We start from the raw sequence: 20,843 nt of genomic DNA, 5'->3' as shown, positions 1-20,843 counted from the left end.
CTGGCCACTAGAGAGTGTTGAGAGCTCAAACTCAGGGTTACTTCAGGGTCATGGTTACGACAGCGTACTAATGACACTGGGTGGAGGGTGGGGATAAAAAACTCACAAATTTATGAGAAACTGCCGCTTGCTGTTTATCTCGCCTGCAGCTGATGACTCAAATTCTACACTGCAACAGGATTTAGTAGGAAGGAAACCCTGGTGATTTCAGCCCCCAATCACAATATTGTTTTCTTCTGAATAGGCCCCGGTCACGGCAATGTCTCCAAAGTCAGCTTCATTCTTCTCTGAAACTACACATTCTGCAAATGAATGTATCCAAACTTCAGATCAGCTGTGCAAGTGCCTGTGCCACTGCAATCAGCAGTGCAGCCACTGAAAAGGTTCATTAAAAGCAGCTTGCCTTGTAGCTGAACATCTGCAGCTTCACCACCAGTGTGTTTGTGCTCTGGACACTCTCTAGTGGTTAGAAATCACCTTTAAAATGCACTACCAACACATCTTGCTAATGGGCCAACTGGCAGCAGTCTTTCAGGAACAGACTGAATAACTTTATTGACAGTTCCATCATGATTACACAAGCATTATTGAAAATACTGGCAAAGGAATTTATCTTCACTAGTCATTTGAACAAAGATACAAACCATTTGATTTGCTCACAGGATATTGTTGTGGCTCAGACTGCCAATGTAACTAGGAGGGGCTAAAACTGTAAGTAGCAAAGGCTGTAAGTAGCAGCACTTTTGAGATACAGTTACTAAACTAAAACTGCCAACCAAAACTAGTTATAGTCCTAATGCTAATTAGTTGTGTTGTTGCTATTTATTTATTTATTTATTTATTTATTCATTCATTCATTCATTCATTCATTCACTCACTCACTGAAGCTGAAACTGCATACTAAGTAAACTTTTCATTATTTTTTTCTGTCACTGCATTGCTGATTTATTAGAGACTTACACAATTGATTTGAAATGTGGATATGCTACCAAATATGCATTTTCAGAGAAGGTTTGAATGAATTGGGTAGACAGTGGGAGCAGTGATGACCGCTTACTGCAGCACCATAAGATAGCAAAATAACAACAATAGCACAGCATTGAACATGTAGACCCAAGATGGAAAACAAAGTAAAAAACAGCACAGCGATAAGCACTTAGCACCTTAAAACTAATTTAAAAAATGTCGATGTTCAAATTTCACCCAGCATTTCTACACATCTTTTTGTCATTGAGAGCTAAACTGTGCCTAGCTTCCTTAAGCTGCGGCATTTTGGTTTACATTTAGTTACTGTGTCATTAAATGTTATTAAATGTTGTTAAATTAAAGGGCTTCTACAGGGTCTACGAAAATGCCAGTAAAGGTTCTTTGGCTTTTAACTAGTTTTAACAAGCCTATAGCCTAATAATAAGGATGATGATGACAAAAGTAAACATGATCTTACTGTAGTTTTTCTGTGACATCAAGCAAATCGTTAGGAGCTGTAAAACAGACAGAAAAGAACAGGTAACTGTAGTGATCCACTGGACCATTCTCTTTCTTGTCAGTATAAAAGGACACAGCATAAAACAAAGTTTGTCCTTGTGCACTTCTGTTTTTGCCTCTTCTCCTTACAACTCTTCAATCAATAATTATCTTCTTTAGCATTAGATGTGTTTCATTACCTCCTTTTTAGCCCATGTGGATCTTGATTTGTCTTGTCATATCCTCTTAGTTAATACTAAACTGTGCATGTCTGAACTGATTGTAGTAGTAAACTTCTGTTCATGTGGTTAACACAGACTTGTTGTCTAATCTGATATGTGCATACTACAGTTACCATGGCAACCACTATATTAGTGGTTGCCAAGTCAGTACACCTCTTAATCATTGAATTCAGGTGTTTCATTCAGTCCCATTGGCATAGATGTATAAAATCACATTACCAGTACATTATCAATGGTTTATGGCCTGTTGCACTTACTATTCTCAAGGATGTAGCGGACCATCTCCTTGCTTCCTATATCCACAGCATGGTGCAGCAAACTGCAGCCTGATTGATCGACACCTGTGAGGTCTGCTCCCTTAAGGTGCAGCTCTTGCAGCTATTGGAGACAGAAATGGCCAAAAGGAGTGTCTGAACATCAAGTAGCATGTGATTTTTTTCTATAATTTTGATTCACTTTTGTTAATACTGATTTCAGAAATACTTTTCCCGATTCACTGATAACAGATTTGAAGCAAGCACACATTTTTCAAAACATAAGGAGAAAGTTAATGTACGTGTTCCGTAAAGACAAGAAAAATCTTGTTTTGCAGAGAGGCTGCACAGCTAAATAAATCACCACAACAAAATTGTGCATTTAACACAAAGGAAGATGCCAAAAATGATCTTCTTGGTGCTAAAAGTCTTTGACAACACCAGAAAATTTAACCAAAAAAGTAAAACTTAATTTAAAAGCCGAGTCCCAATTACACAGCAAGTCCCCCAGTTGTGGTGCGTCAGGCTGTTTAACCAACTACTTGACAGACTATGGAGCAACGGGTGGCTTTTCCTCCTCCCCTGGCGGAGGGGAGGTACGTCCCTCTGGGCAGCAGCTGTAGGTTTTCCCATCCTATACTGCTGACTTCCCCAGGACAGAATCGGCAAACTGACTAACCTTTCAGTATCTTGAAGAGTTTAAAATTCGCAGTCTGAACCCTGTCAAGCTCATTATGTAATTATTCTAACAGGTATGAAGGCTTAGGCTCTGTGCTGCAGCAGACAGCAAGCAGGCAAGGCCATGCATGACATTGGTAATGCACTTACAAAGTGTGGCTCTAATGTATGTCAGTTAAAGTTTAGAAGTGAAATAGAAAAAGACAAGAGAAAGCTAGAAAAAATATGATCCGTGATTTCTTATCCTAGCTGTTCCAGTAATATCTTATGAGTTTTTCCTCTAGTTTTTGCTGAGCAAGAATTTTAGGCAGGTCCCCAATAGAATAAAAGTGTCCCTGTTACATCATCTACGCCTCTCCCCGACCTGTAAGCGAACTGGAGAGGGTCTAACTGATCCCGGACAATGTCCAAAAGTGAATCCTTCGCTAATTCTTCAAATGTTTTCATGACAAGAGACGCGAGTGACACTGGTCTGAAGTCACTGAGTGGAGTGGAGTTTGGAGTTTGTCCACAGGAACAATTATGCAATCCTTCCAAAGACACACTGTTGCTGCATGACACCATGACCAGCGCCACCACACTCCATCTGAGTAGTTTTCTCTGCCATTGCTGCTACCTAAGCAGTACACCAATAAATCCAAGTGGAGTGCATCCAATTTGATTCAGTGGCATCATAGTGTTACTTGTACTTGATCAATTAAAACACTACTGGAACTGAACAGCATCATCTTCTGTCAGCTGGCAGAGGTGTTGCTCTTTCAGTTCATGAGGTTACTGTTTTGCCAGCACAGGCCATCACAGGCCATCACTGTAAATAAGAACCCGTTCTTAATGATTATGCCTGTTAAAATAAAGGTCAAATAAAATAAATATATATATATATATATATGGAAGAGCACAGTGATAATGTAAATTAATTGGTTATTATCATGTCACAGGCCAGATTTTATTGGTCAATAGGCGGCATCTGGCCCCTGGGTCATACCTATGCATGCTTGCATTAGCTGATCAGCCTTTCTTGTAAAGGTCATGTTGTAAGGCGATACACAATACCCTGAACCTTGATATATATTAGAGCAGGTGTAATTTAGCCAGTGGCTGCCTACTTGAGATGTACAATACTGTGGGTATCCATATTCATGAATCATTGCCAAGTAATGTTGCAATCAGTTGGAATTCACATGGTTAGTCATTGAGACTTACAGTGACTTAATATGCATGAGACTTACTAACCAGTGGATAGACAATGACTTCAAAATAAATTTAGGTATCAGGCAAAAAATTCATGTCAGTGCATCCTTACAATTTTAGTGTCCATGTTCTCATTACCTAATTGTTATGTTGAGCAATGATCTACCAAAAACATACTGTGACAAAAACAGCAGATTTACAGATTTCAAATGTGTAATTTTTAACTTCTGTGAATTATGAGGTTTCCATGGATTCATGGGTCCCTGAGTCATGTAACAGTGAGAAAGTGATAAAGTAAATGTGATCCATGCTGATAATTAAAAATCTCCAAACTGGCATTGTCAAAACGTAATGGCTTCAGGACACAGCTATATATCAGTGGTGAATGAACTTCCATCACTGGCTACTGTGCCTGTCACTCACCCTCTTCAGGTCCTTGTTCTTCACAGACTCGATCAACATCTCTGGTGTGTGTGTGTGTGAGAGAGAGAGAGAGAGAGAGAGAGAGAGAGAGAGAGTGAAAACAGAGAGACAAAGAGAGAGAGACAAACTTTTAAACAAGAAAACTGGGGCTGCTTCTGTGTTGCTTGGTGCATGAAAGGTGAGAGAAATCAGTGGGGGTTTGCCTAGGTAGACAGACTTATAAATTCTATTTTTTTTCTAGATTACAGTGGTCATAGCAGACACAAAACCCAAAACTGATCATTCCAGCCAAAATCACCATCATCCATGTAGCTTCACCTGGAGTCAATATTGAAAAAAAATTTTAAAAAATCATGAGCTGGTGATGCAAACTACATGCAGGCACGGAACTATAATACTAGAAAACACTTAATGATTCAGACAAAGCAAAGAAGCATCATCCTCATCATCATTATTTACATCCCTTCAACATTTTCATTCATCCAAATACTGATTTCACATATGACATTGTCAAACAATAATTTCATGGGTTGAATGGTATGTGCATCCCTGAAGCCAAACCAAGATATGAGATGAATATTTATTAGTTTGACCTCAATACACTCTTTCTCTCTCGCTCCCTCTGTCTCTCTTCAAATAGTTGAGCCCTAATCCAATTATATTAGGTTCAGTGTGAGAGAGAGAGCGGGTGAGAGAGGGAGGGAGAGCAGAATGTAAAATCCTCTAAAAGATTTTGTGACTGCAAGACAAATCAAAAACAACACAAACACTCACTCACTTACATGCACATACACACAAGTATCCCACAAAATCCAATGCACACATTCTGAATGTAGGAATAAAATGAACCTCGCCCAGGGAGGGAAAAAAACATGAATTGCTGAAATTAAGAACCAGTCTAAAGTCATGAAAGGAGGAGGAGAGAAGACAGGAGACAAGAGAAAAGAGGAGAGGAAAGGAAATGAGTTCATGTAGAAATTTTAATAAGTGGTCTTGAATACTTGCCGCCCCCCCCCCCCCCCCCCCCCCCCCCCCCCCCACACACACACACACACACACACACACACACCATCTCTCTCACTCTCTCTCTCACTCATTCACTCACACAAACACGTGACTGGCTCTGTTGAACTCTACAGTTTGATGCAGTTGACCTGCCCGCCCTTCTGACAGCTGAGATGTGTTTGTTTGTGTCTGTGTGAGAGAGAGACAGACTAAGTGTGTGACAGAGGATGTGTGTTTCTTATTTTATTTTATTTATTAATTTGTTTGTTTGTTTGTTCATTTATTTATTTAATTTAAACTCTAAACTATGACAGCATATTAGGGCCACTGTAGGGGGGTGGGGGTGGGGGGTTCCAAGAAAGAAATTCAGAATTTCTGAGACTGAAATTGTGAATTTAAAAAAAGGAATTTTCTCTGAGATTAAAGTCATAAATTTATGAGAAAAAAACCTTTAAAAAAATAGTTTTTCTTATACTATGGGATTTAGTAACAAGAAAATGCTAGTGATTTTAACTCAGAATCACAATATTATCATCAGCATGTGGACTTTGAAGAGATATTGCCATGACATGGGCCTATTCAGAAGAAAACAATATTGTGATTGTGGGCTAAAATCACCAGGATCTCCTTGTTATTAAATCTTATTGCAAAGTAGAATTTGATGAAGTCATCAGCTGCAGACGAGGCGAGCAGCAGCAAGTAAAAGATAAACTACTTGTCTGAGGTTTTTTTTTTCTCATAAATTTGTTACTTTATAATCTCAGAATTTTCTCAAAAAAATTTTCCCAAAAATGTGTGTTTTTTTCTCGTAAAGTTACCATTTCAGTCTTGGAAATTTAGAGTTTTTTTCTCAGGCTATTACCCCCTCACTCAACTCCATTTTTTTCCCTCTACAGTGGCACTAATACGCCATAATAAGTAACAATACTCAGGAACAAAATATAATTTGTTCCTAACTAATGAATTAAATGTGTGGTTTCCAACCTATTTAATTATCATATATGTATTAGCTCTGTGGTATGCTTCCTTCCTCTTTGTCTAGTTTTTGCCCAGCTGGCAAGTGGGAGCCTAAGGATGGTTGTGTTGGTTGGTCTATCCCATGTGTGTGTTCAACGCAACATATTTCAAAATCTATTGGGCAGTACACCATCAAATTTGGCGATCACATCAAACACCTCAGAGGTTGGAATGGCTCAGTTTTGGTGACCTTATAACCTTCGCTCTGGTGCCACCCCCAGTATTCCATTACTGTAATAAAGTCATCCTAAAAGCAGTGGCACTGTTGTGTTTTGATGTCTTGAAACACTGACTCTGCTGGAAAACAGATCCCAGGGAAACGTTTGTTTTACACAGCCAATTACAAATTCTATGGTTTGCGTATGGCAACAACATTCTTAGCTGCACAAAGAACATTATAATGTTGGTGTTTCAACAAATAATTCAATTTTGAAAATCAGGGGATTTTCTCATTTGCATGATTTATTGCAGTGAAAACTGTGGGTAAATTCTATTAAATGAGGCAAACACAGGTATTGTCCTTCAGCAGAAGCATGCACATGCCCTCACACTCTCAACTCCTTACAGTAGCATGCAAAGAAAGAACGAGGGAGACAGGATGTCAGAGAGGAAAACACAAGTCTCTTGACTTCTACACCAAAGCACTCAAACAGACTTACTTACATTTATACTTTCTTACACACTCATGCATGCAAGCACACGCGCACACGCACGCACGCATGCACACACATACACACACACATATACACATCTGTCAAGTTAAACTTTAGGCGTAATATAAAATTTAATTAAATCTTTAAATCTGAGTGCAACCAACTGAAACTTCAAGCTTCAACAGCCAGAGCCTAATAAACTCCCTATGGGATGACTGACAATGTTTGTGTGTGTGTGTGTGTGTGTGTGTGTGTGTGTGTGTGTGTGTATTTTTGTGTTACCTTTTTCTCCCTCTCCGTCCGTTCCACTGTTCTGTTGCCGTTTTTCCTGTCTGGAGGGGAGGTGGGAGGTGGGAGGGGTAGTGAGACAAAAAGAAACACCAGCAAAGTGAGAAGATGAATTAAAGTATTTCATCTTTGGAATCACCGCCATTGTCAACATTTTATACACTCATGTCTCGCCCTCACTCTCTCTCTCACATGCCTGGTTTGCAAAATAGGAAACATTATATCATCTCGCGCAAAATATACGTCCATCTTAATTCAGCACATGTAGCATCTGTTGAGAACACCTGTAGAAAAGCCCTCATCTCTGATTTTGAATAGGGATTCACCCCAAATTATAGACAGGAAAACTGCATTTTTCAGTTGGATGGGCCTTTAAGGATATTTTATTTTGAATCAGCCATAACCTTCTAACTGGATGAGTACCAGGGGTATAGGACTAGTGCTGGTGGTAACAAGTTACTAAGTAATGATTTACAGTAATCTGATTACTTTTGTACAGTACCAAGTCATTTGACTGGTGTGCAGAAAAAATTCCCATAAAAAAAGGAGAAAAGGTACAAATCCAAGTAAGTCTGGCTTGTAGAACAGTGGCACTTGCTGTTGTTAGAAATTACAAACCAAAATATTAACGTTAAGAGGGCAAGTGGGGGGAGAGGTAGAGCCTGTCCAAGTGGATGAGGTCAGACTTCTCAGATTACTGGCAGCCACATTTTTTCATACACGTTTGTGGGCAATTTCTTCTGTTAGTGCACAGGACACAACCTGTTTACATGAACTGATGATGCCCTTGTTGCAATGAGTAAGATACATATATACAAACATAATACTGCAGTTCATCTTAACCTGAATAAGATCAACCATAGCACTGTAAATAGCAGGAATACTTCATGCAAGTAAACGCTGCCAGTGTGTTTCAACTTTTGGAAATTCACTTAATTTTTTTCAAAATCATGGGAAATCAGAGAAAAGCACTCAGTAGAGCGCATACCTCTGCCAACACTATGCACTTGTCAAGATATGCCAATTCTATGTTGGATATTCACCAAAAGTTAATCATCACCACAGGGAGGGGGGAAAGGCCAAGACAGCACACTAGGTAAGTTTACATTAGGGCTGTCAGATTCTGGCTAAAATGTGAATCATGATTATTCTATCTAGGTACGATTCTCTCACTAGAATTCTTTCAACAAAAACTTTTATTGCACTCGGATGCTCAGGTAAAAAAACACGTCTAAGATCCTTGCTTAATTAACCAGCTCTTCTTTGGCCGACCTTTGCACCAATTGGGCAAACATCTAACCCCCAAGTGCTATATTCTGAGGATCGATATCTATCCAAAAGTCCTGTGCTCAGGTAATGGAAGTTATTAGAATTTTATTAGAACTGTAACTATAAAGTGAAGATTCAGTGCTGTGCTAAAGTTGAAACAGCCACTGAGTGCTCTGACAAACAAGCCCCAGTTTATTTATCTTCACAGAAGGTGCATGCCCAGAAATGCATGCATGAATCACAAGTCGCATGATCATAAATACTACTACAAGTTAGTTTTAGCAGGTGGTGAAAAACCAAGGTGACTGAAGGGAGAAAAAATAAAACTAACAGCAACAACTATGGAGTCAGAGGCGAAGGGTTAATATTCCAAGAAAAAAACAAACTCAGAATTTCCAAGATCAAAGTAATACATTTCCAAGAAAAATAACTTATGTGAAACACTAACAAACACTCACACACATACACACACACACACACACACACACACACACAATGTGAAACCGACTCACAAACAGAAAGTTAAATTAATTTAAAAAGACACAAAAAATGTGAGTGTGTGTGTGTGTGTGTGTGTGTGTGTGTGTATGTGTGTGGTTGTTATTAGCTAAATGCTAACAACAGAAGAATGGATAAATAAATTAAAGTGTGCGTGTGCACGTGTGTGTGTGTGTGTGTGTGTGTATTGACCTCACTGTTGGTGTGAAATCAGCGGCAGTAGTGTTGGAACGACGAACGCAGCTCACCCTTTAAACACACACACACACACACACACACACAAACACAAAACAGCATACAATAGTATCAAGTGGCCAGCATGATGAAAAAAAGAGTATATATATATATACATATATATATATATATATATATGTGTGTGTGTGTGTGTGTGTGTGTGTGTGTGTGTATATATAAACATAAACATATAAAGGTCAGATCAGTAATGTTGGATTGACAGTAGAACTCTTGTGTTTAAATGAACTTTCACAAGCATTTAACATCCCTTGATAAAGGCAAAATCACCTCAGATGGAGGTCAATGGCTTACTGAAAGATGACTTAGGGCTCCAGAATATGAATCATTTTGAAAACCCCCGACCCAGACTATGGTATTAAATGATATAATCACTGAATATATAATTATCAGAGTGTATATGTGTGCGCACATACTAACCTGCTGAGTTTGCTGGTTGTGGGTGCTGTGTTCTGTGATAAAGCTTCAGACACAGAGCTGTCACTGCTTACTCTCTGCCTCTGGGATGTGCTTTAAGGAAAACAGAAAACAAGAGCTGTCAACATACTGCAGCAGTGCCAGATAAGAACAGTTTGCACTCAGGACTGAATCCTCCCTCTGTAGGAAGTGCTAGATATGAGGAACCCATGACAACTGCTGGTTGTAGAAAGTGGAGTGTTCAGCATCCGGGTGGCTCCAGAAGGTTATGCAGAGGCAGTAACTGAAAGAGTACTCAAGTAGAGTACACTTGCTACTCAAGTAGAAGTACTGTTACTGTGATGATATTTTACTCAAGTAGAAGTATAAGTACTGCAGTAAAAATCTACTGAAGTAACAGTAAAAAGGAGGACAGCACAAAGTTCAAACAAGATTCTATTAAGTGAAAATTTGGACCTTTTAAAAAAGTGCACCAAAAAAGTAAAGACAGATTACTCTTCTAATCTTCACAAGCTTTCCTTTTATGAAGGTCTAGTCCCTGATGCATTCAGAGAGCATGTAGAATCGGTCCTCTGTAATGGATATGCTTAAAATACAGGTAAGTACAATACTTCAGCAAAACTGCACTTAAGTTAGAGTGAAATTACTCTCTTTTAAAAATACTCAAAAAAGTACAATTACACAAAAACTACTTTATTACAGTAGTTTGAATAAATGTAATTAGTTACTTGAACCCCTGTGCAGAGGAGATGTTCTGTTGTAGGATTCATGGGTTCTTAATTGTTTTCTTAATAAAATGTGGCAGTGGAGGCAGATATAACAATTATATCTGCCACCACTAATAACTCTCAGCATATGTCAAGAAACTGAAAGCTAATGTAGCGAGAGGTACATTGAGGAAATGGAAAAAGGTGAATTGATCCATACTCAACAAAAATTAACAATTTCTCTCATTAAATCAGGCCCTCCAGGATTTCATGGCCTTTCTTATGGATTGTTGTGGCCTAAAATATTTGATTTCACAGCAGTTTTTCTAAAGAAAAAGTGTGACGAATTTTGTAATGTTTTGAGGCATTTTTTTTGCAACGAAATTGTGGGGACAAGTAAAAATTGCAAATATAAACTCAGCTCTGCTGCTCATCCCACAAATGCATGTTCCTTACAAATGTGGCACCATTTAAAAGGGGAATAAACAGGCTTTCCAACGGTATAAGATTTATTGCCAAGAAGAATTGTTACAACAAAGAAATAATCTACCAAACACAAATTTCCTTACTTTTTGTGCGATGTTTAGTTGATTTTTTGTATAATACATAAAAAAACATTTCACCTTGTTCCAAAGATAGTAAAACAGCACTGTTCTGAGTGTTTATGTAACCTTAATAATAATTTTACTTTTTAATTTTAATAATATCAATCAGGATTTTACATTAGTGTGCAGTGTCCGTCTCACACACACGTGCTGTCCATCTCTGATTTGATTTTCATTCTCTCACTGATACATACAGTTTGTTACACAGACACACTTAAATTACATTACCACTAAATATTTGTTTTGTTTTGTTTGGATTTTTCGTTGTTGAGGGTCAGACCTGGCATCACACATGGGCAGTGCTAGCACCGACTCATTAGTCACTAGTAGATCTGTGGCAGGGTTTTTTGGTTTGAGTTGAGCATTGGAGGTGCCACGAGGAAGATGACAAAGGCACACCAGACATTTCTCAGTCTTGTCTGTTTTCTATCACCATCTACACATCTTTAACTCTAAACATCCACACTTTAGCCTGAGCTGGCCAACCCCACTGACTGGAACTGCTCCTGAGAGCTATCTAGAGGATTTGCCTCCTTTAGGTGAGCTGCTCGCTGGTAGTGTGAACTTTGGCTTGGCGGTGAGATAACCACAGATTCTCCCAAGAAGGGAATGTTACACTTACCCAGGGAAGTCTAGGTTACACTTTTGACATTTACTTCAACATATAGGGAGAGGTACTGGGTTACAGCCTTGCTAAACCTTCGATTTAGGATTAACAACGAACCTCCTTTAGCATGATAGTGTAACATCTGAGTTCCATCTCAACACTGCATGTGGTGAAAATGAATTAGCCATGTTTTTATGCAAAACATCAAGGAACTGCCTTGCACAGTCTTAAGCAGTAATTTTTGCTGGTAAACGTGAAACTGTTTGACATGCAAAATACTATAATTAACATTTATATACATGGAATGTTGTCTGGAAGGGCTGACTCTGCTAGTCCAGAGTGTCTATATGTCTATCTCTATCTACATCTCTATGTTCTAAGATGTGGGTAAAGGTCAACAAGTTTTAGCAGGAATCCAGTGTTTATGTACTGTAGGAACCTCAAACTAGTCAGGAATTTAGAAAAAACTTCCTAAGCTTGGAAAATTAAGAACTCTGTAAAATCCTAAATATAACAAAGCAGCATCCAAGGCAGAATTACTGTAGATGGTGAAACTGCTTCTCTGCTGCACAACGCTGAGCTGATCAAAGAGCCTGTTTGCCATAAAGCCATAAAGCATTTTCCTCCAAGGCTTTCGACGAGCAACACACATTTCTTTCTTATTGAACCCTCATTTAACCAGGGAAGGCATCTTATGTTCCAGTGAGCCATGCCAAAGAACATACAGCAAGATAGAGAGACAGTGACAGAGTGAGAGAAAGACAGAAAATCACTCCCAGAGAGACTTTACAAGGTCGATGGATCAGAGAGGAGAGACAGAATTACATCACCCTTGTTCCATTTATATACCTTCATCAGGGGCGAGCGGTCATAATAAGCTATAAATGCAGCCCAAGCCCTTCAATTAAAATCTTTAAAATGTTGGTCTCCTAGTGTGTCCTTTTATAATATACCTTATTTCTATCATTTTGGTTGCAAACCGCTGCCTATATACACGTATCTATCTCATTCTGCTAGTGAAATGCTGGAAAGTTGACAGCTTGACGCGTGCATGCACTCTGTGATACGAGTATTGACAGTAGTTTTGTAGCCGGTGTTTCCTGTAAGTGGGCGTTTTGAATGGAAAATAAGCTGTCTGCCAATCAGCTTTTCAGAAGACGCATGCGCAACACGAGTAGCTACGTAGCAGCTCGCTTGAAATGTTCAGCGGCAACTGCAAGTCATTCACTTGACAGCTAGCTACCGTTAACGTCGTTAGCTGGCTAGCTAGTACGGGAACGTTAACATTAGTTTGTTCTTTCATCTGCATCGTGCCAATCAAAATGGATGAAAATACAACTTCAGTTGAGTAACCTGGCATGTTTCATCGATTTAGGCTATTGCAGGTGTTCTGAAAAAGACGTGTTCTCTGACGTTTATCACTTTGGTGCGTAGCCTGATGGGCAGTTGGGCATGTTTGTGTGTCATTTCATTGACCATGTAGGCTAGCTGGTGACATTGCTGTGTGTTTGCATCACTCCGTGGCACTTCCGAATAGTTCTGATCTCATGGTAAATGCCAACATTTTGTTGGTAACATTGTGAGCATGTTCATGTGTCATTTGCTTGACTCTGTAACTGGTTATTACTGCATCATCCGTCCGTTCTAATAATTTCCACTTTCATTTACACTGTAAATTGCAACACATTGTTGTTGGTAACATTGGGGCAAAATGCGCACGCGTGTCTATCAAAATCAAGTTGTCGAGTTGATATAGAATAGTTAAAAACCATATTATGCGTTTTTATTAATAAATAAATGCCCAAAAATTTTCGAGCTTGCGCCCTCGCGGGCGATCGCATGAAATTGGTACCATAGCATGACTACACAAAAACATCACCGCTCGCCACTGACCTTCATAGTAAACTTACCTTCCAAAAATGCTTGCAACCTCTGATCCGATGGCAAAAATTGGGTCCATAATTTTACAATTCTATGATTTTACGACAGCAAAATGCTGTAAAAAATTCCATTAAAAAAGCTCAGTCTATTTTCATACAAATCTGCCAAAGATCACTTCCACAAAATCCTCTCATTTGTGGTCAATATACATGTATGGACACACACACTTATACAGCATTATGAGTGTGAGCTTTTGAGAGCACTTTGCTGTTGTGAAATCAGAACATTTCAGACCAAGGTTAGACCCAGTAGCGTTTTAGGAATATATGTTTACCATGAAGGCTTGGGAGTAAAAAAGAAAGTGAAACAAAAGTGAAACATTATGGGTGACGTATCCCTTTAAGAACAGAACTGACAATAAATGATGGTTGATTACTGGTTTAGAGTAAATTAACTTGTTAACATGTTATGTCTACTTCAAATTCAGTGGCAATACAGTTAATTATGAGATTATATTATGAAGATTAAACGGACAGTGTGAATTAAAAACGTATGACCACCGCTTCCTCATGTGATACTCTTTAAGCCATGTTCTTAACTTGTCTGCATTTTAGTTAGAACTTTGTGAGATGCTTTGTGAACATAATACACCTGAATGAGGTGGTGAAAAGCAGAAGGTCTGCGTTCCCCAGTGGAGCTCCCAGTCAACCTGAGTGTCAGAATGATGACTTATACTGGGCTCAAGAACATATAAATTATATGCAAATGTTTTACTAAACTTCCATGTGGTTGTCTCTGCTGCAATGAAGACCTGATTCACAACTTCTTATAAGTTTGTTAACTTAAATAGTACTAAGCCATAATACCATGAGAGCAGTGGTGTAGTCTACGTGATACGCAGGTCTATGCCGTATACCCACTAGAAAAGGTCCCGAAAATGCTTCTCAAAATGCGATACGTATCAGTATCAGTATACGTATCAGGGAGGGTTTGGAAACAATCACTCTACATCCTTAGTAATTACTAAAGGTGTTCCACAAGGATCAATATTAGGCCCCATTTCATTCATTATCTATGTCAATGACATACATCTCTAGGTGTACGACACAAATACTGTACGGCTATGTTGATTATGCAATATGATTTGGCTGTTGAGGGGTTGCAACGCTCTTTTGATGCTCTGCAGTACATGCTTATCAATCTTTCATTGGTTTTATATAGAAATAAATTCATGCTATTTTCAAGAGCCAGAGATATTGTCGCTGTTTACAGTAACCTTAAAATGTGTTCAATGAATGGATCTGTTATTGAAAAGTTTACTGAAGAGAATCATCTTGGCCAGTGCCTTGAAAAAACAGACACTCCTGTTTGATGACAACCTGAGTAGCTTTCACACAAACAATGATGGTGGCATCTGGACTGATGATAAATTAACTTTTAAATTACCTGTTGATAATCTTTTTATTAAATTGAAACAGAAAAGTGGCTTTTTATATAGAAATTTGGGTTAGGTGGTCCTCTCTTGCTCAGAGACAAGATTTGCACTGTTACATGTTCATTTATACATTCTGTTTTGGAGGTCAACCACTGATGATTGGTTTACACTTAAAGTCTCAAGAGTTTGCAGTAAGTTAGGCAAAACTGCCTAAATCCCCTCCCAAAAAAGATTCCCACAGACCGTGTCACTTTCCCTAATGATCCTCAAAATTCCAGCATATTCCAGGCATTCCATGGCCTGTGGGAAGCCTGACTGTCTCCTGCTTTCATGGATTTTTTACTTGTTGCTAAAGCACAGGCCAACTGCAGAATGGAGCTATCAGCTGCAATTTGAAAAAAAAAAAAAGTTGAAAAACAAATTGTTGTTTTGGGTGGGTGTTTTAATGTGTGTGTGTGTGTGTGTGTGTGTGTGTGTGTGTGTGTGTGTGTGTGTGTGTGTGTGTGTGCAGGAGAGAGAGAGGTGATTATAGTGGGAGGAATAACTTTCACCTCTAGCCTTGCGTGGGAAGCTCTGCTACACTGTGTGTGTGTGTGTGTGTGTGTGTGTGTGTGTGTGTGTGTGTGTGTGTGCGTGTGTGTGCGTGTGTGTGTGTGTGCGAGTGCGTATGAGTGTATGTGTGAGTCTAAGTACAGTAGATAGATGTGAATCTAGGGTCCTCTGATATAGATGACATTTCTATCATTTCTGTTTCTCTGTCTTTCTCCTAAATCCATCTCTCCCTATTACTATTCCTGCCCCCCTTCCATTTCTCTCCTCCTCATCCACCCACTCAGTGCACTTAGCATTGCAAATCAGGACGCCAACACACACACACACACACACACACACACACACACACACGCACAGCTGTTGTTAGGATCACTAGATTGTGTTGCTTGTGTTGTGTTGCCCACACACTCACATTTAAACCCATGATTTTATTTTTAAGTGATATTCAGTAAGCGAACATCTATGTTCATATCTTGCTCACACCAACATGTATCCACATTATACATCCACATTTTTACAGAACTGAAACTCAAGATATTATGATCCCATAAAGCATGTTTAAAATGCTACAGGTATAGTGCTATATAATTATTGAATGTTCAATAAAGTGTCATAATTTCTGTCAAATAATAGCCAAATACTATTACATGCACTGGTGCTGATAAAGCGCGGGGGATATGGAGGAATACCTTGCAGGAACATCCCTTTTGAACAAAAAAAGTTAAAGTTAAACCAATTACTAATCTTAAACCAAGTATTTTCATATCAGTGACTAAAAATCAGCATGTCCATGTCTATTAGCATCATCACTATAGCATAAGTGCTAGCAGTGCAGACTAGCATAGGACTGTTTCTACTGAATTGTGACATACAGTAATGTCCACAACTTAACATCAAGATGGAGCATAGTAACAGGCCCCAGGCAGTTTTTAGCGTGCTTTAATTGTTGTTATACTTCATGCTGAAGTGTGAATAAACAGGCATTTCATTTATGATTACAAAAATGACAATTAACTTAGAATACTACAAGAAAAAAACAATGTATATTGTGTTTAACTCATATTCCCTTACATTTCTCCTTAAGTAAACTGAGAAAACATGTTCTTCCTTTTTTTATGACAATAGCTGTATTTAGAGGCCTCAACAGTTCATTGATGTCACATCACACTTATAAAAAGTGAAATATTCATAGGTGCCGACATTACATCAAACAGAAATTATCTAGCTGTCTAGTGTATCATCATATACACATTTCCCAGTAATGTAGCGGCATACATTTTGGTATCTTTGGAAAACTTGGGATCTCCAGCAGAACCCACCAATGGGATGAACTAATCCTCATTGGTGGTCAATGGTGAAAAGCACAAACAGAATTAAAACCTGCTCTAAATAATTTTACATGCTGTAGGTGAATTATTGTAGACTACCAATAATTTTACCTTGCAGTGTTATTTACAATATTTCCTCTCTCAGCTTACTCACTTATGTATAATTAACACCCTCTGGTCATCCCTTCTGATGGGATTGCCTCCAATCAAAAATATTTCTTAATCCCTCCCCAGTAAAACTGCTTGTTTGAGTCAGGAGAAATCGACAGGGCTCTCAGTGGTTCCATCCCAGAGGCAAGTCATTATGACATGACACATCTAGTGTTTTGTATTATCTATGTTCAATACCTCCCACATGGCTCCCACATGCATGTACGCTTGTGTGTGTGGTGCTGATGTCAATGCAAAGAGGAAGAAGGAACTGGCAAGCAGAGTTTTTTAAGGGAGGAGAGTTATGAAAGGAGACAGGGCTAAAATACAGGGGGCAGGACAAACTATAAGCAATGATACATGAACTCTGCTTAGTCCAATTATGACTCCCAGAAGTGCCCATGAGCTGAAAGAGGGCGGAACAAACAGTCACCATTGAAAGTATGTGAAAGTGTGTGTGTGTGTGTGTGTGTGTGTGTGGCTATGTTACGTGAATTCATTAAGAACGTATGTGCCTTTTTGCTTGAGGCCACTCCCACTGCCACACCCCCTTTTTGCTAAGTTGAATCAACAGTTAATCAGACCTATGGTTCATGACTAGGGTTGCAAAGAGGCGGAAATTCTGGTAAATTTCTATGGGAAGTTAAGCTGGGGAATTTTGGAAATTTGGTATTGTCATAAGCAGACATGCACGCAAACTAATACAAATTAAATGTGTGTCATTTTTTATTTATTTGTAGGTAGAATAGTTAATTGTTTCACTGTACAACAAAAAAATGTGAATGTTGAATAAAATAAAAATATTTCAAAATCATCAAAACTTACTTGACTGAATAGCTCGTGTGCTCGGTGCAGGGCAGAAATTCAACTGAATTTGCATTAAATCTGGTTGTTTTCTCTTCAGCCACATTTAATTTCCCTGTTATAGGCTAACCTGCAGTTTTGCAAATTTACAGTTTATTCCTGTTAATTCCCATATATTCCCGTTAATTTCCGTGGAAAGTTTCCAACTTTGAAAATTCCGGGAATTTTGCAGCCCTACTCATGACCAATGTTTTCACAAATGTCTGTGAATCCATTTGGAAGTTATGCACCTTTTTGCAGTAAGCCACCCCCATTGCCACACCCTCTTTTAGCCAGAATGAAAACCTTCTCGCACCTTCTCTCTCTCTTTTTTTGAGGCTCAAACAACTGACTGACTGACTGAACTAGCTACAGAGCTACTAGTCAGAGCTAAAAAGTTAGCTACACAAGTTTTAATTAGTTATTTTAGTTGGTCAGGCATTGAAGATAGTGAGTTGATGTTAAAATAGTAAAGGAAAAACCTGTGTGGAAGCTGCAGCTGAACATTACATGGTTACACAGGTGATGCTGAGGTTAGGGTTAGGGAAATGTTTTACAACTAAAAATAGCCCTGTTTGACAGAGTGGGAGTTAAAAATGAGAAAATATGGTTGTTTCAAACACTGAGCGCAGAGCAGAAAATATCCCTCTCTGATTCTACATAGCTTTTTCTCTGTAGGATCTTCTGTTTCTGACTGAAGAGAAGGAGCATTAACATTATTCATGCACACTGACACACACACACACACACACACACACACTCACACGCCCGCGCGCGCACACACAAACACACACAGCTTATCCTAATCCTGTGAAAACTCTCTCTTATGTTGTGGCAAACTGTAACACAAGGTCCATAGGTAAGAATTAGTTGTGTGTGTGTGTGTGTGTGTGTGTGTGTGTGTGTGTGTGTGTGTGTGTGTGTGTGTACACATGTGTGTCTTTGTGTAAATAGGTTTAAAAGGATTTCATATGGAGTCATGGCAAGCAGGAAAAAGTATATTTCCTGCAGACACACAGATAACAGACAGAATCGTAGCTAATATTGTAGTATGACTTTTCTGTTTCTTAGAGGAGCGAATCTGCTTACACACCCAGACACACACACTGAAACACACACAGATACAGCCATCATCCTTAAGAGCCAGTGCACATCAGATGATGTCGCCACTTAAGAATTATCAGCTTGGTAATGTCTGAATGTCTGCCTTATTAAAAATGACTCTTGGCTCAATTTATGAATTATCTAATACACTTGGGAATCACTAACCTAAGTTGCCAAGACCATGTGGAAATGTTTGTATGTCTAACATAATCACAGTATTACCTAAACAAGGTAATATTCTAAGCAAGTTTAAACAATATGAAAGCAAACAATATGAAAGCAACTGTCTGGAAAGTCCAACTACAGCAGCCTGTCCTGCAGGATGCCCAATAGATTTACCTAAACCCCATGTACAATCATTTTGTGGCATCTGTCAGGCTGTAATATCATAAGCTATCTCATTTGTAACTGAAGGACATTTTAACCCATTGGCAAATTTTGTTCAAATTGTGATTTGTTGTTATAATAGTTTATGAAACAAGCCTGTTTTTTATTATTATTATTATTAATTTTATAATCCCATTTTTGTTGATTTAGGGGATCGTTTCACCACACACTACATTCTGTAGCATCAGAATTGGCTAAAATGTATGTCTATATAAGGATAAAATATAAATTAAAACAAGGAAAATTTCCCTTGGGTCTTTTCAAGCAACTGTGGGTGACCCAAGTGTGTAAATATCCTTTTGGTAACATCTGGAGCCTTTAGAAGGGAATATACATAATTTACCATTTCCCAAACCATTAATTATTCTCAAAGCTTAGCAAATGCAATGAATAATCAAAAGGTATTGAAATTATGTTTGCTGAATGATACTTATTCAGGATATAACAATTCATTCACTGTATGATTTGAATGTATCAATGGCCCTAAAGAAATTGATGGAATGAATCAGTATAAAGTGTTATGAACTGAATTATTCTCAATTCTTGGGAAAAAAACACACAAAATTTGAATAGGGCAAATACTATGAGGTTTTAACCACAGCAGCACAGCAGCATGGCTGACTGACACAATCGAGACAATATTTCCAGGTCTGTTGCACCTACAGTTCAGAGGCAGAGAAACTCATTGCTTCCATGAGACAATTGTAAACAAAAAAAAAAAAAAAAAAAAAAAGCTTTGCATTGGGCAGGATTTGTAAAATGGAATTTTGTACTTTGGAAACAGAGTAATTCAACACCTAGCTGCCAGTTTGTTTGTGGAAAGTCTGACAGACATCCCAGACTCAGATGTATGAAGAATTTGAAAAAGTGAAGAGATCGCCCAGTGATGCTGAACATCAGAGCTCATGGCAGGTCAAGTTGCTCAACAAAGAGATATGTTAGGATTGGATTACTGCTCATTTCAATCCTTACATCTGGCCTGTGCATAATATAGTTCTACAAATGAGAGCACTAAATGAGGCACACACTGGAGAAAATGAGTAAGTAAAGTTTATCCTGTGTAAGTGACGTATAAATCCCGTGTAAGTGATGTGTTTTATGTTTAGGGAAGAAACAATAGTGGGGTGCTGGGAGACAGTGGAAGAAATGTAAGAGACAACTGTCTTCAGTGACAGTCTTTGAGAGTTAACATGCAGAGACAGCACCTACATTGAGTGAAAAACACCAAGGCAAAAAAAAAAACAAAAAACAAAACAAACAAACAAAAAAAAACAATCTGCTGGATCATTATTTTGAATTTAATCAAGTCAAGTCCATAGGTCACAACGAATCTGAAGTTACACTTGAAGTCACTTTTTAGGTCATGTTTAACTAGTCTGGATTAATACCCAGTCCTGCTTTATGTCAACCATCGTCCAGGAAACTGTCCCAATGTTGTGAAATATGTTGTGTATTCCGGGCTATCTGGGACAATAAAGTTAACTCAGTTACACTGTGTATATCTTCTTGGTCTTTATTGTAAATCTGGGTAAAGCTAATGTAGAACATGCCCACACTGGAACAGGCTAGAGCCCAGCCTGAGTGGTGTCTAAT

At 38.6% G+C, this 20,843-nt stretch overlaps 1 protein-coding gene across 4 annotated transcripts in view; it reads right to left on the bottom strand.

The window, feature by feature from the left end:
- Positions 1-20,843, bottom strand: part of dgkza (diacylglycerol kinase, zeta a) — a 163,129-nt gene that overhangs the window by 3,976 nt on the left and 138,310 nt on the right. For 3 of the 4 annotated variants that reach the window (XM_030070454.1, XM_030070444.1, XM_030070425.1), the window contains 6 exons: positions 9,655-9,744; positions 9,175-9,231; positions 7,210-7,259; positions 4,253-4,293; positions 1,964-2,084; positions 1,445-1,481 (listed from right to left, as the gene is read on the bottom strand). In XM_030070454.1, coding sequence (XP_029926314.1) covers positions 1,445-1,481; positions 1,964-2,084; positions 4,253-4,293; positions 7,210-7,259; positions 9,175-9,231; positions 9,655-9,744 — 396 coding nt within the window. The remainder of the gene's footprint in view (positions 1-1,444; positions 1,482-1,963; positions 2,085-4,252; positions 4,294-7,209; positions 7,260-9,174; positions 9,232-9,654; positions 9,745-20,843) is intronic. The other variant, XM_030070435.1, reaches the window with a different exon arrangement.

This window comes from Myripristis murdjan, chromosome 2 (assembly GCF_902150065.1).
Source record: "Myripristis murdjan chromosome 2, fMyrMur1.1, whole genome shotgun sequence".
Classification (NCBI taxonomy): Eukaryota; Metazoa; Chordata; class Actinopteri; order Holocentriformes; family Holocentridae; genus Myripristis; species Myripristis murdjan.
The sequence above is the reverse complement of the archived record's forward strand: the minus strand, read 5'-3'. Positions and strand labels throughout refer to the sequence as shown.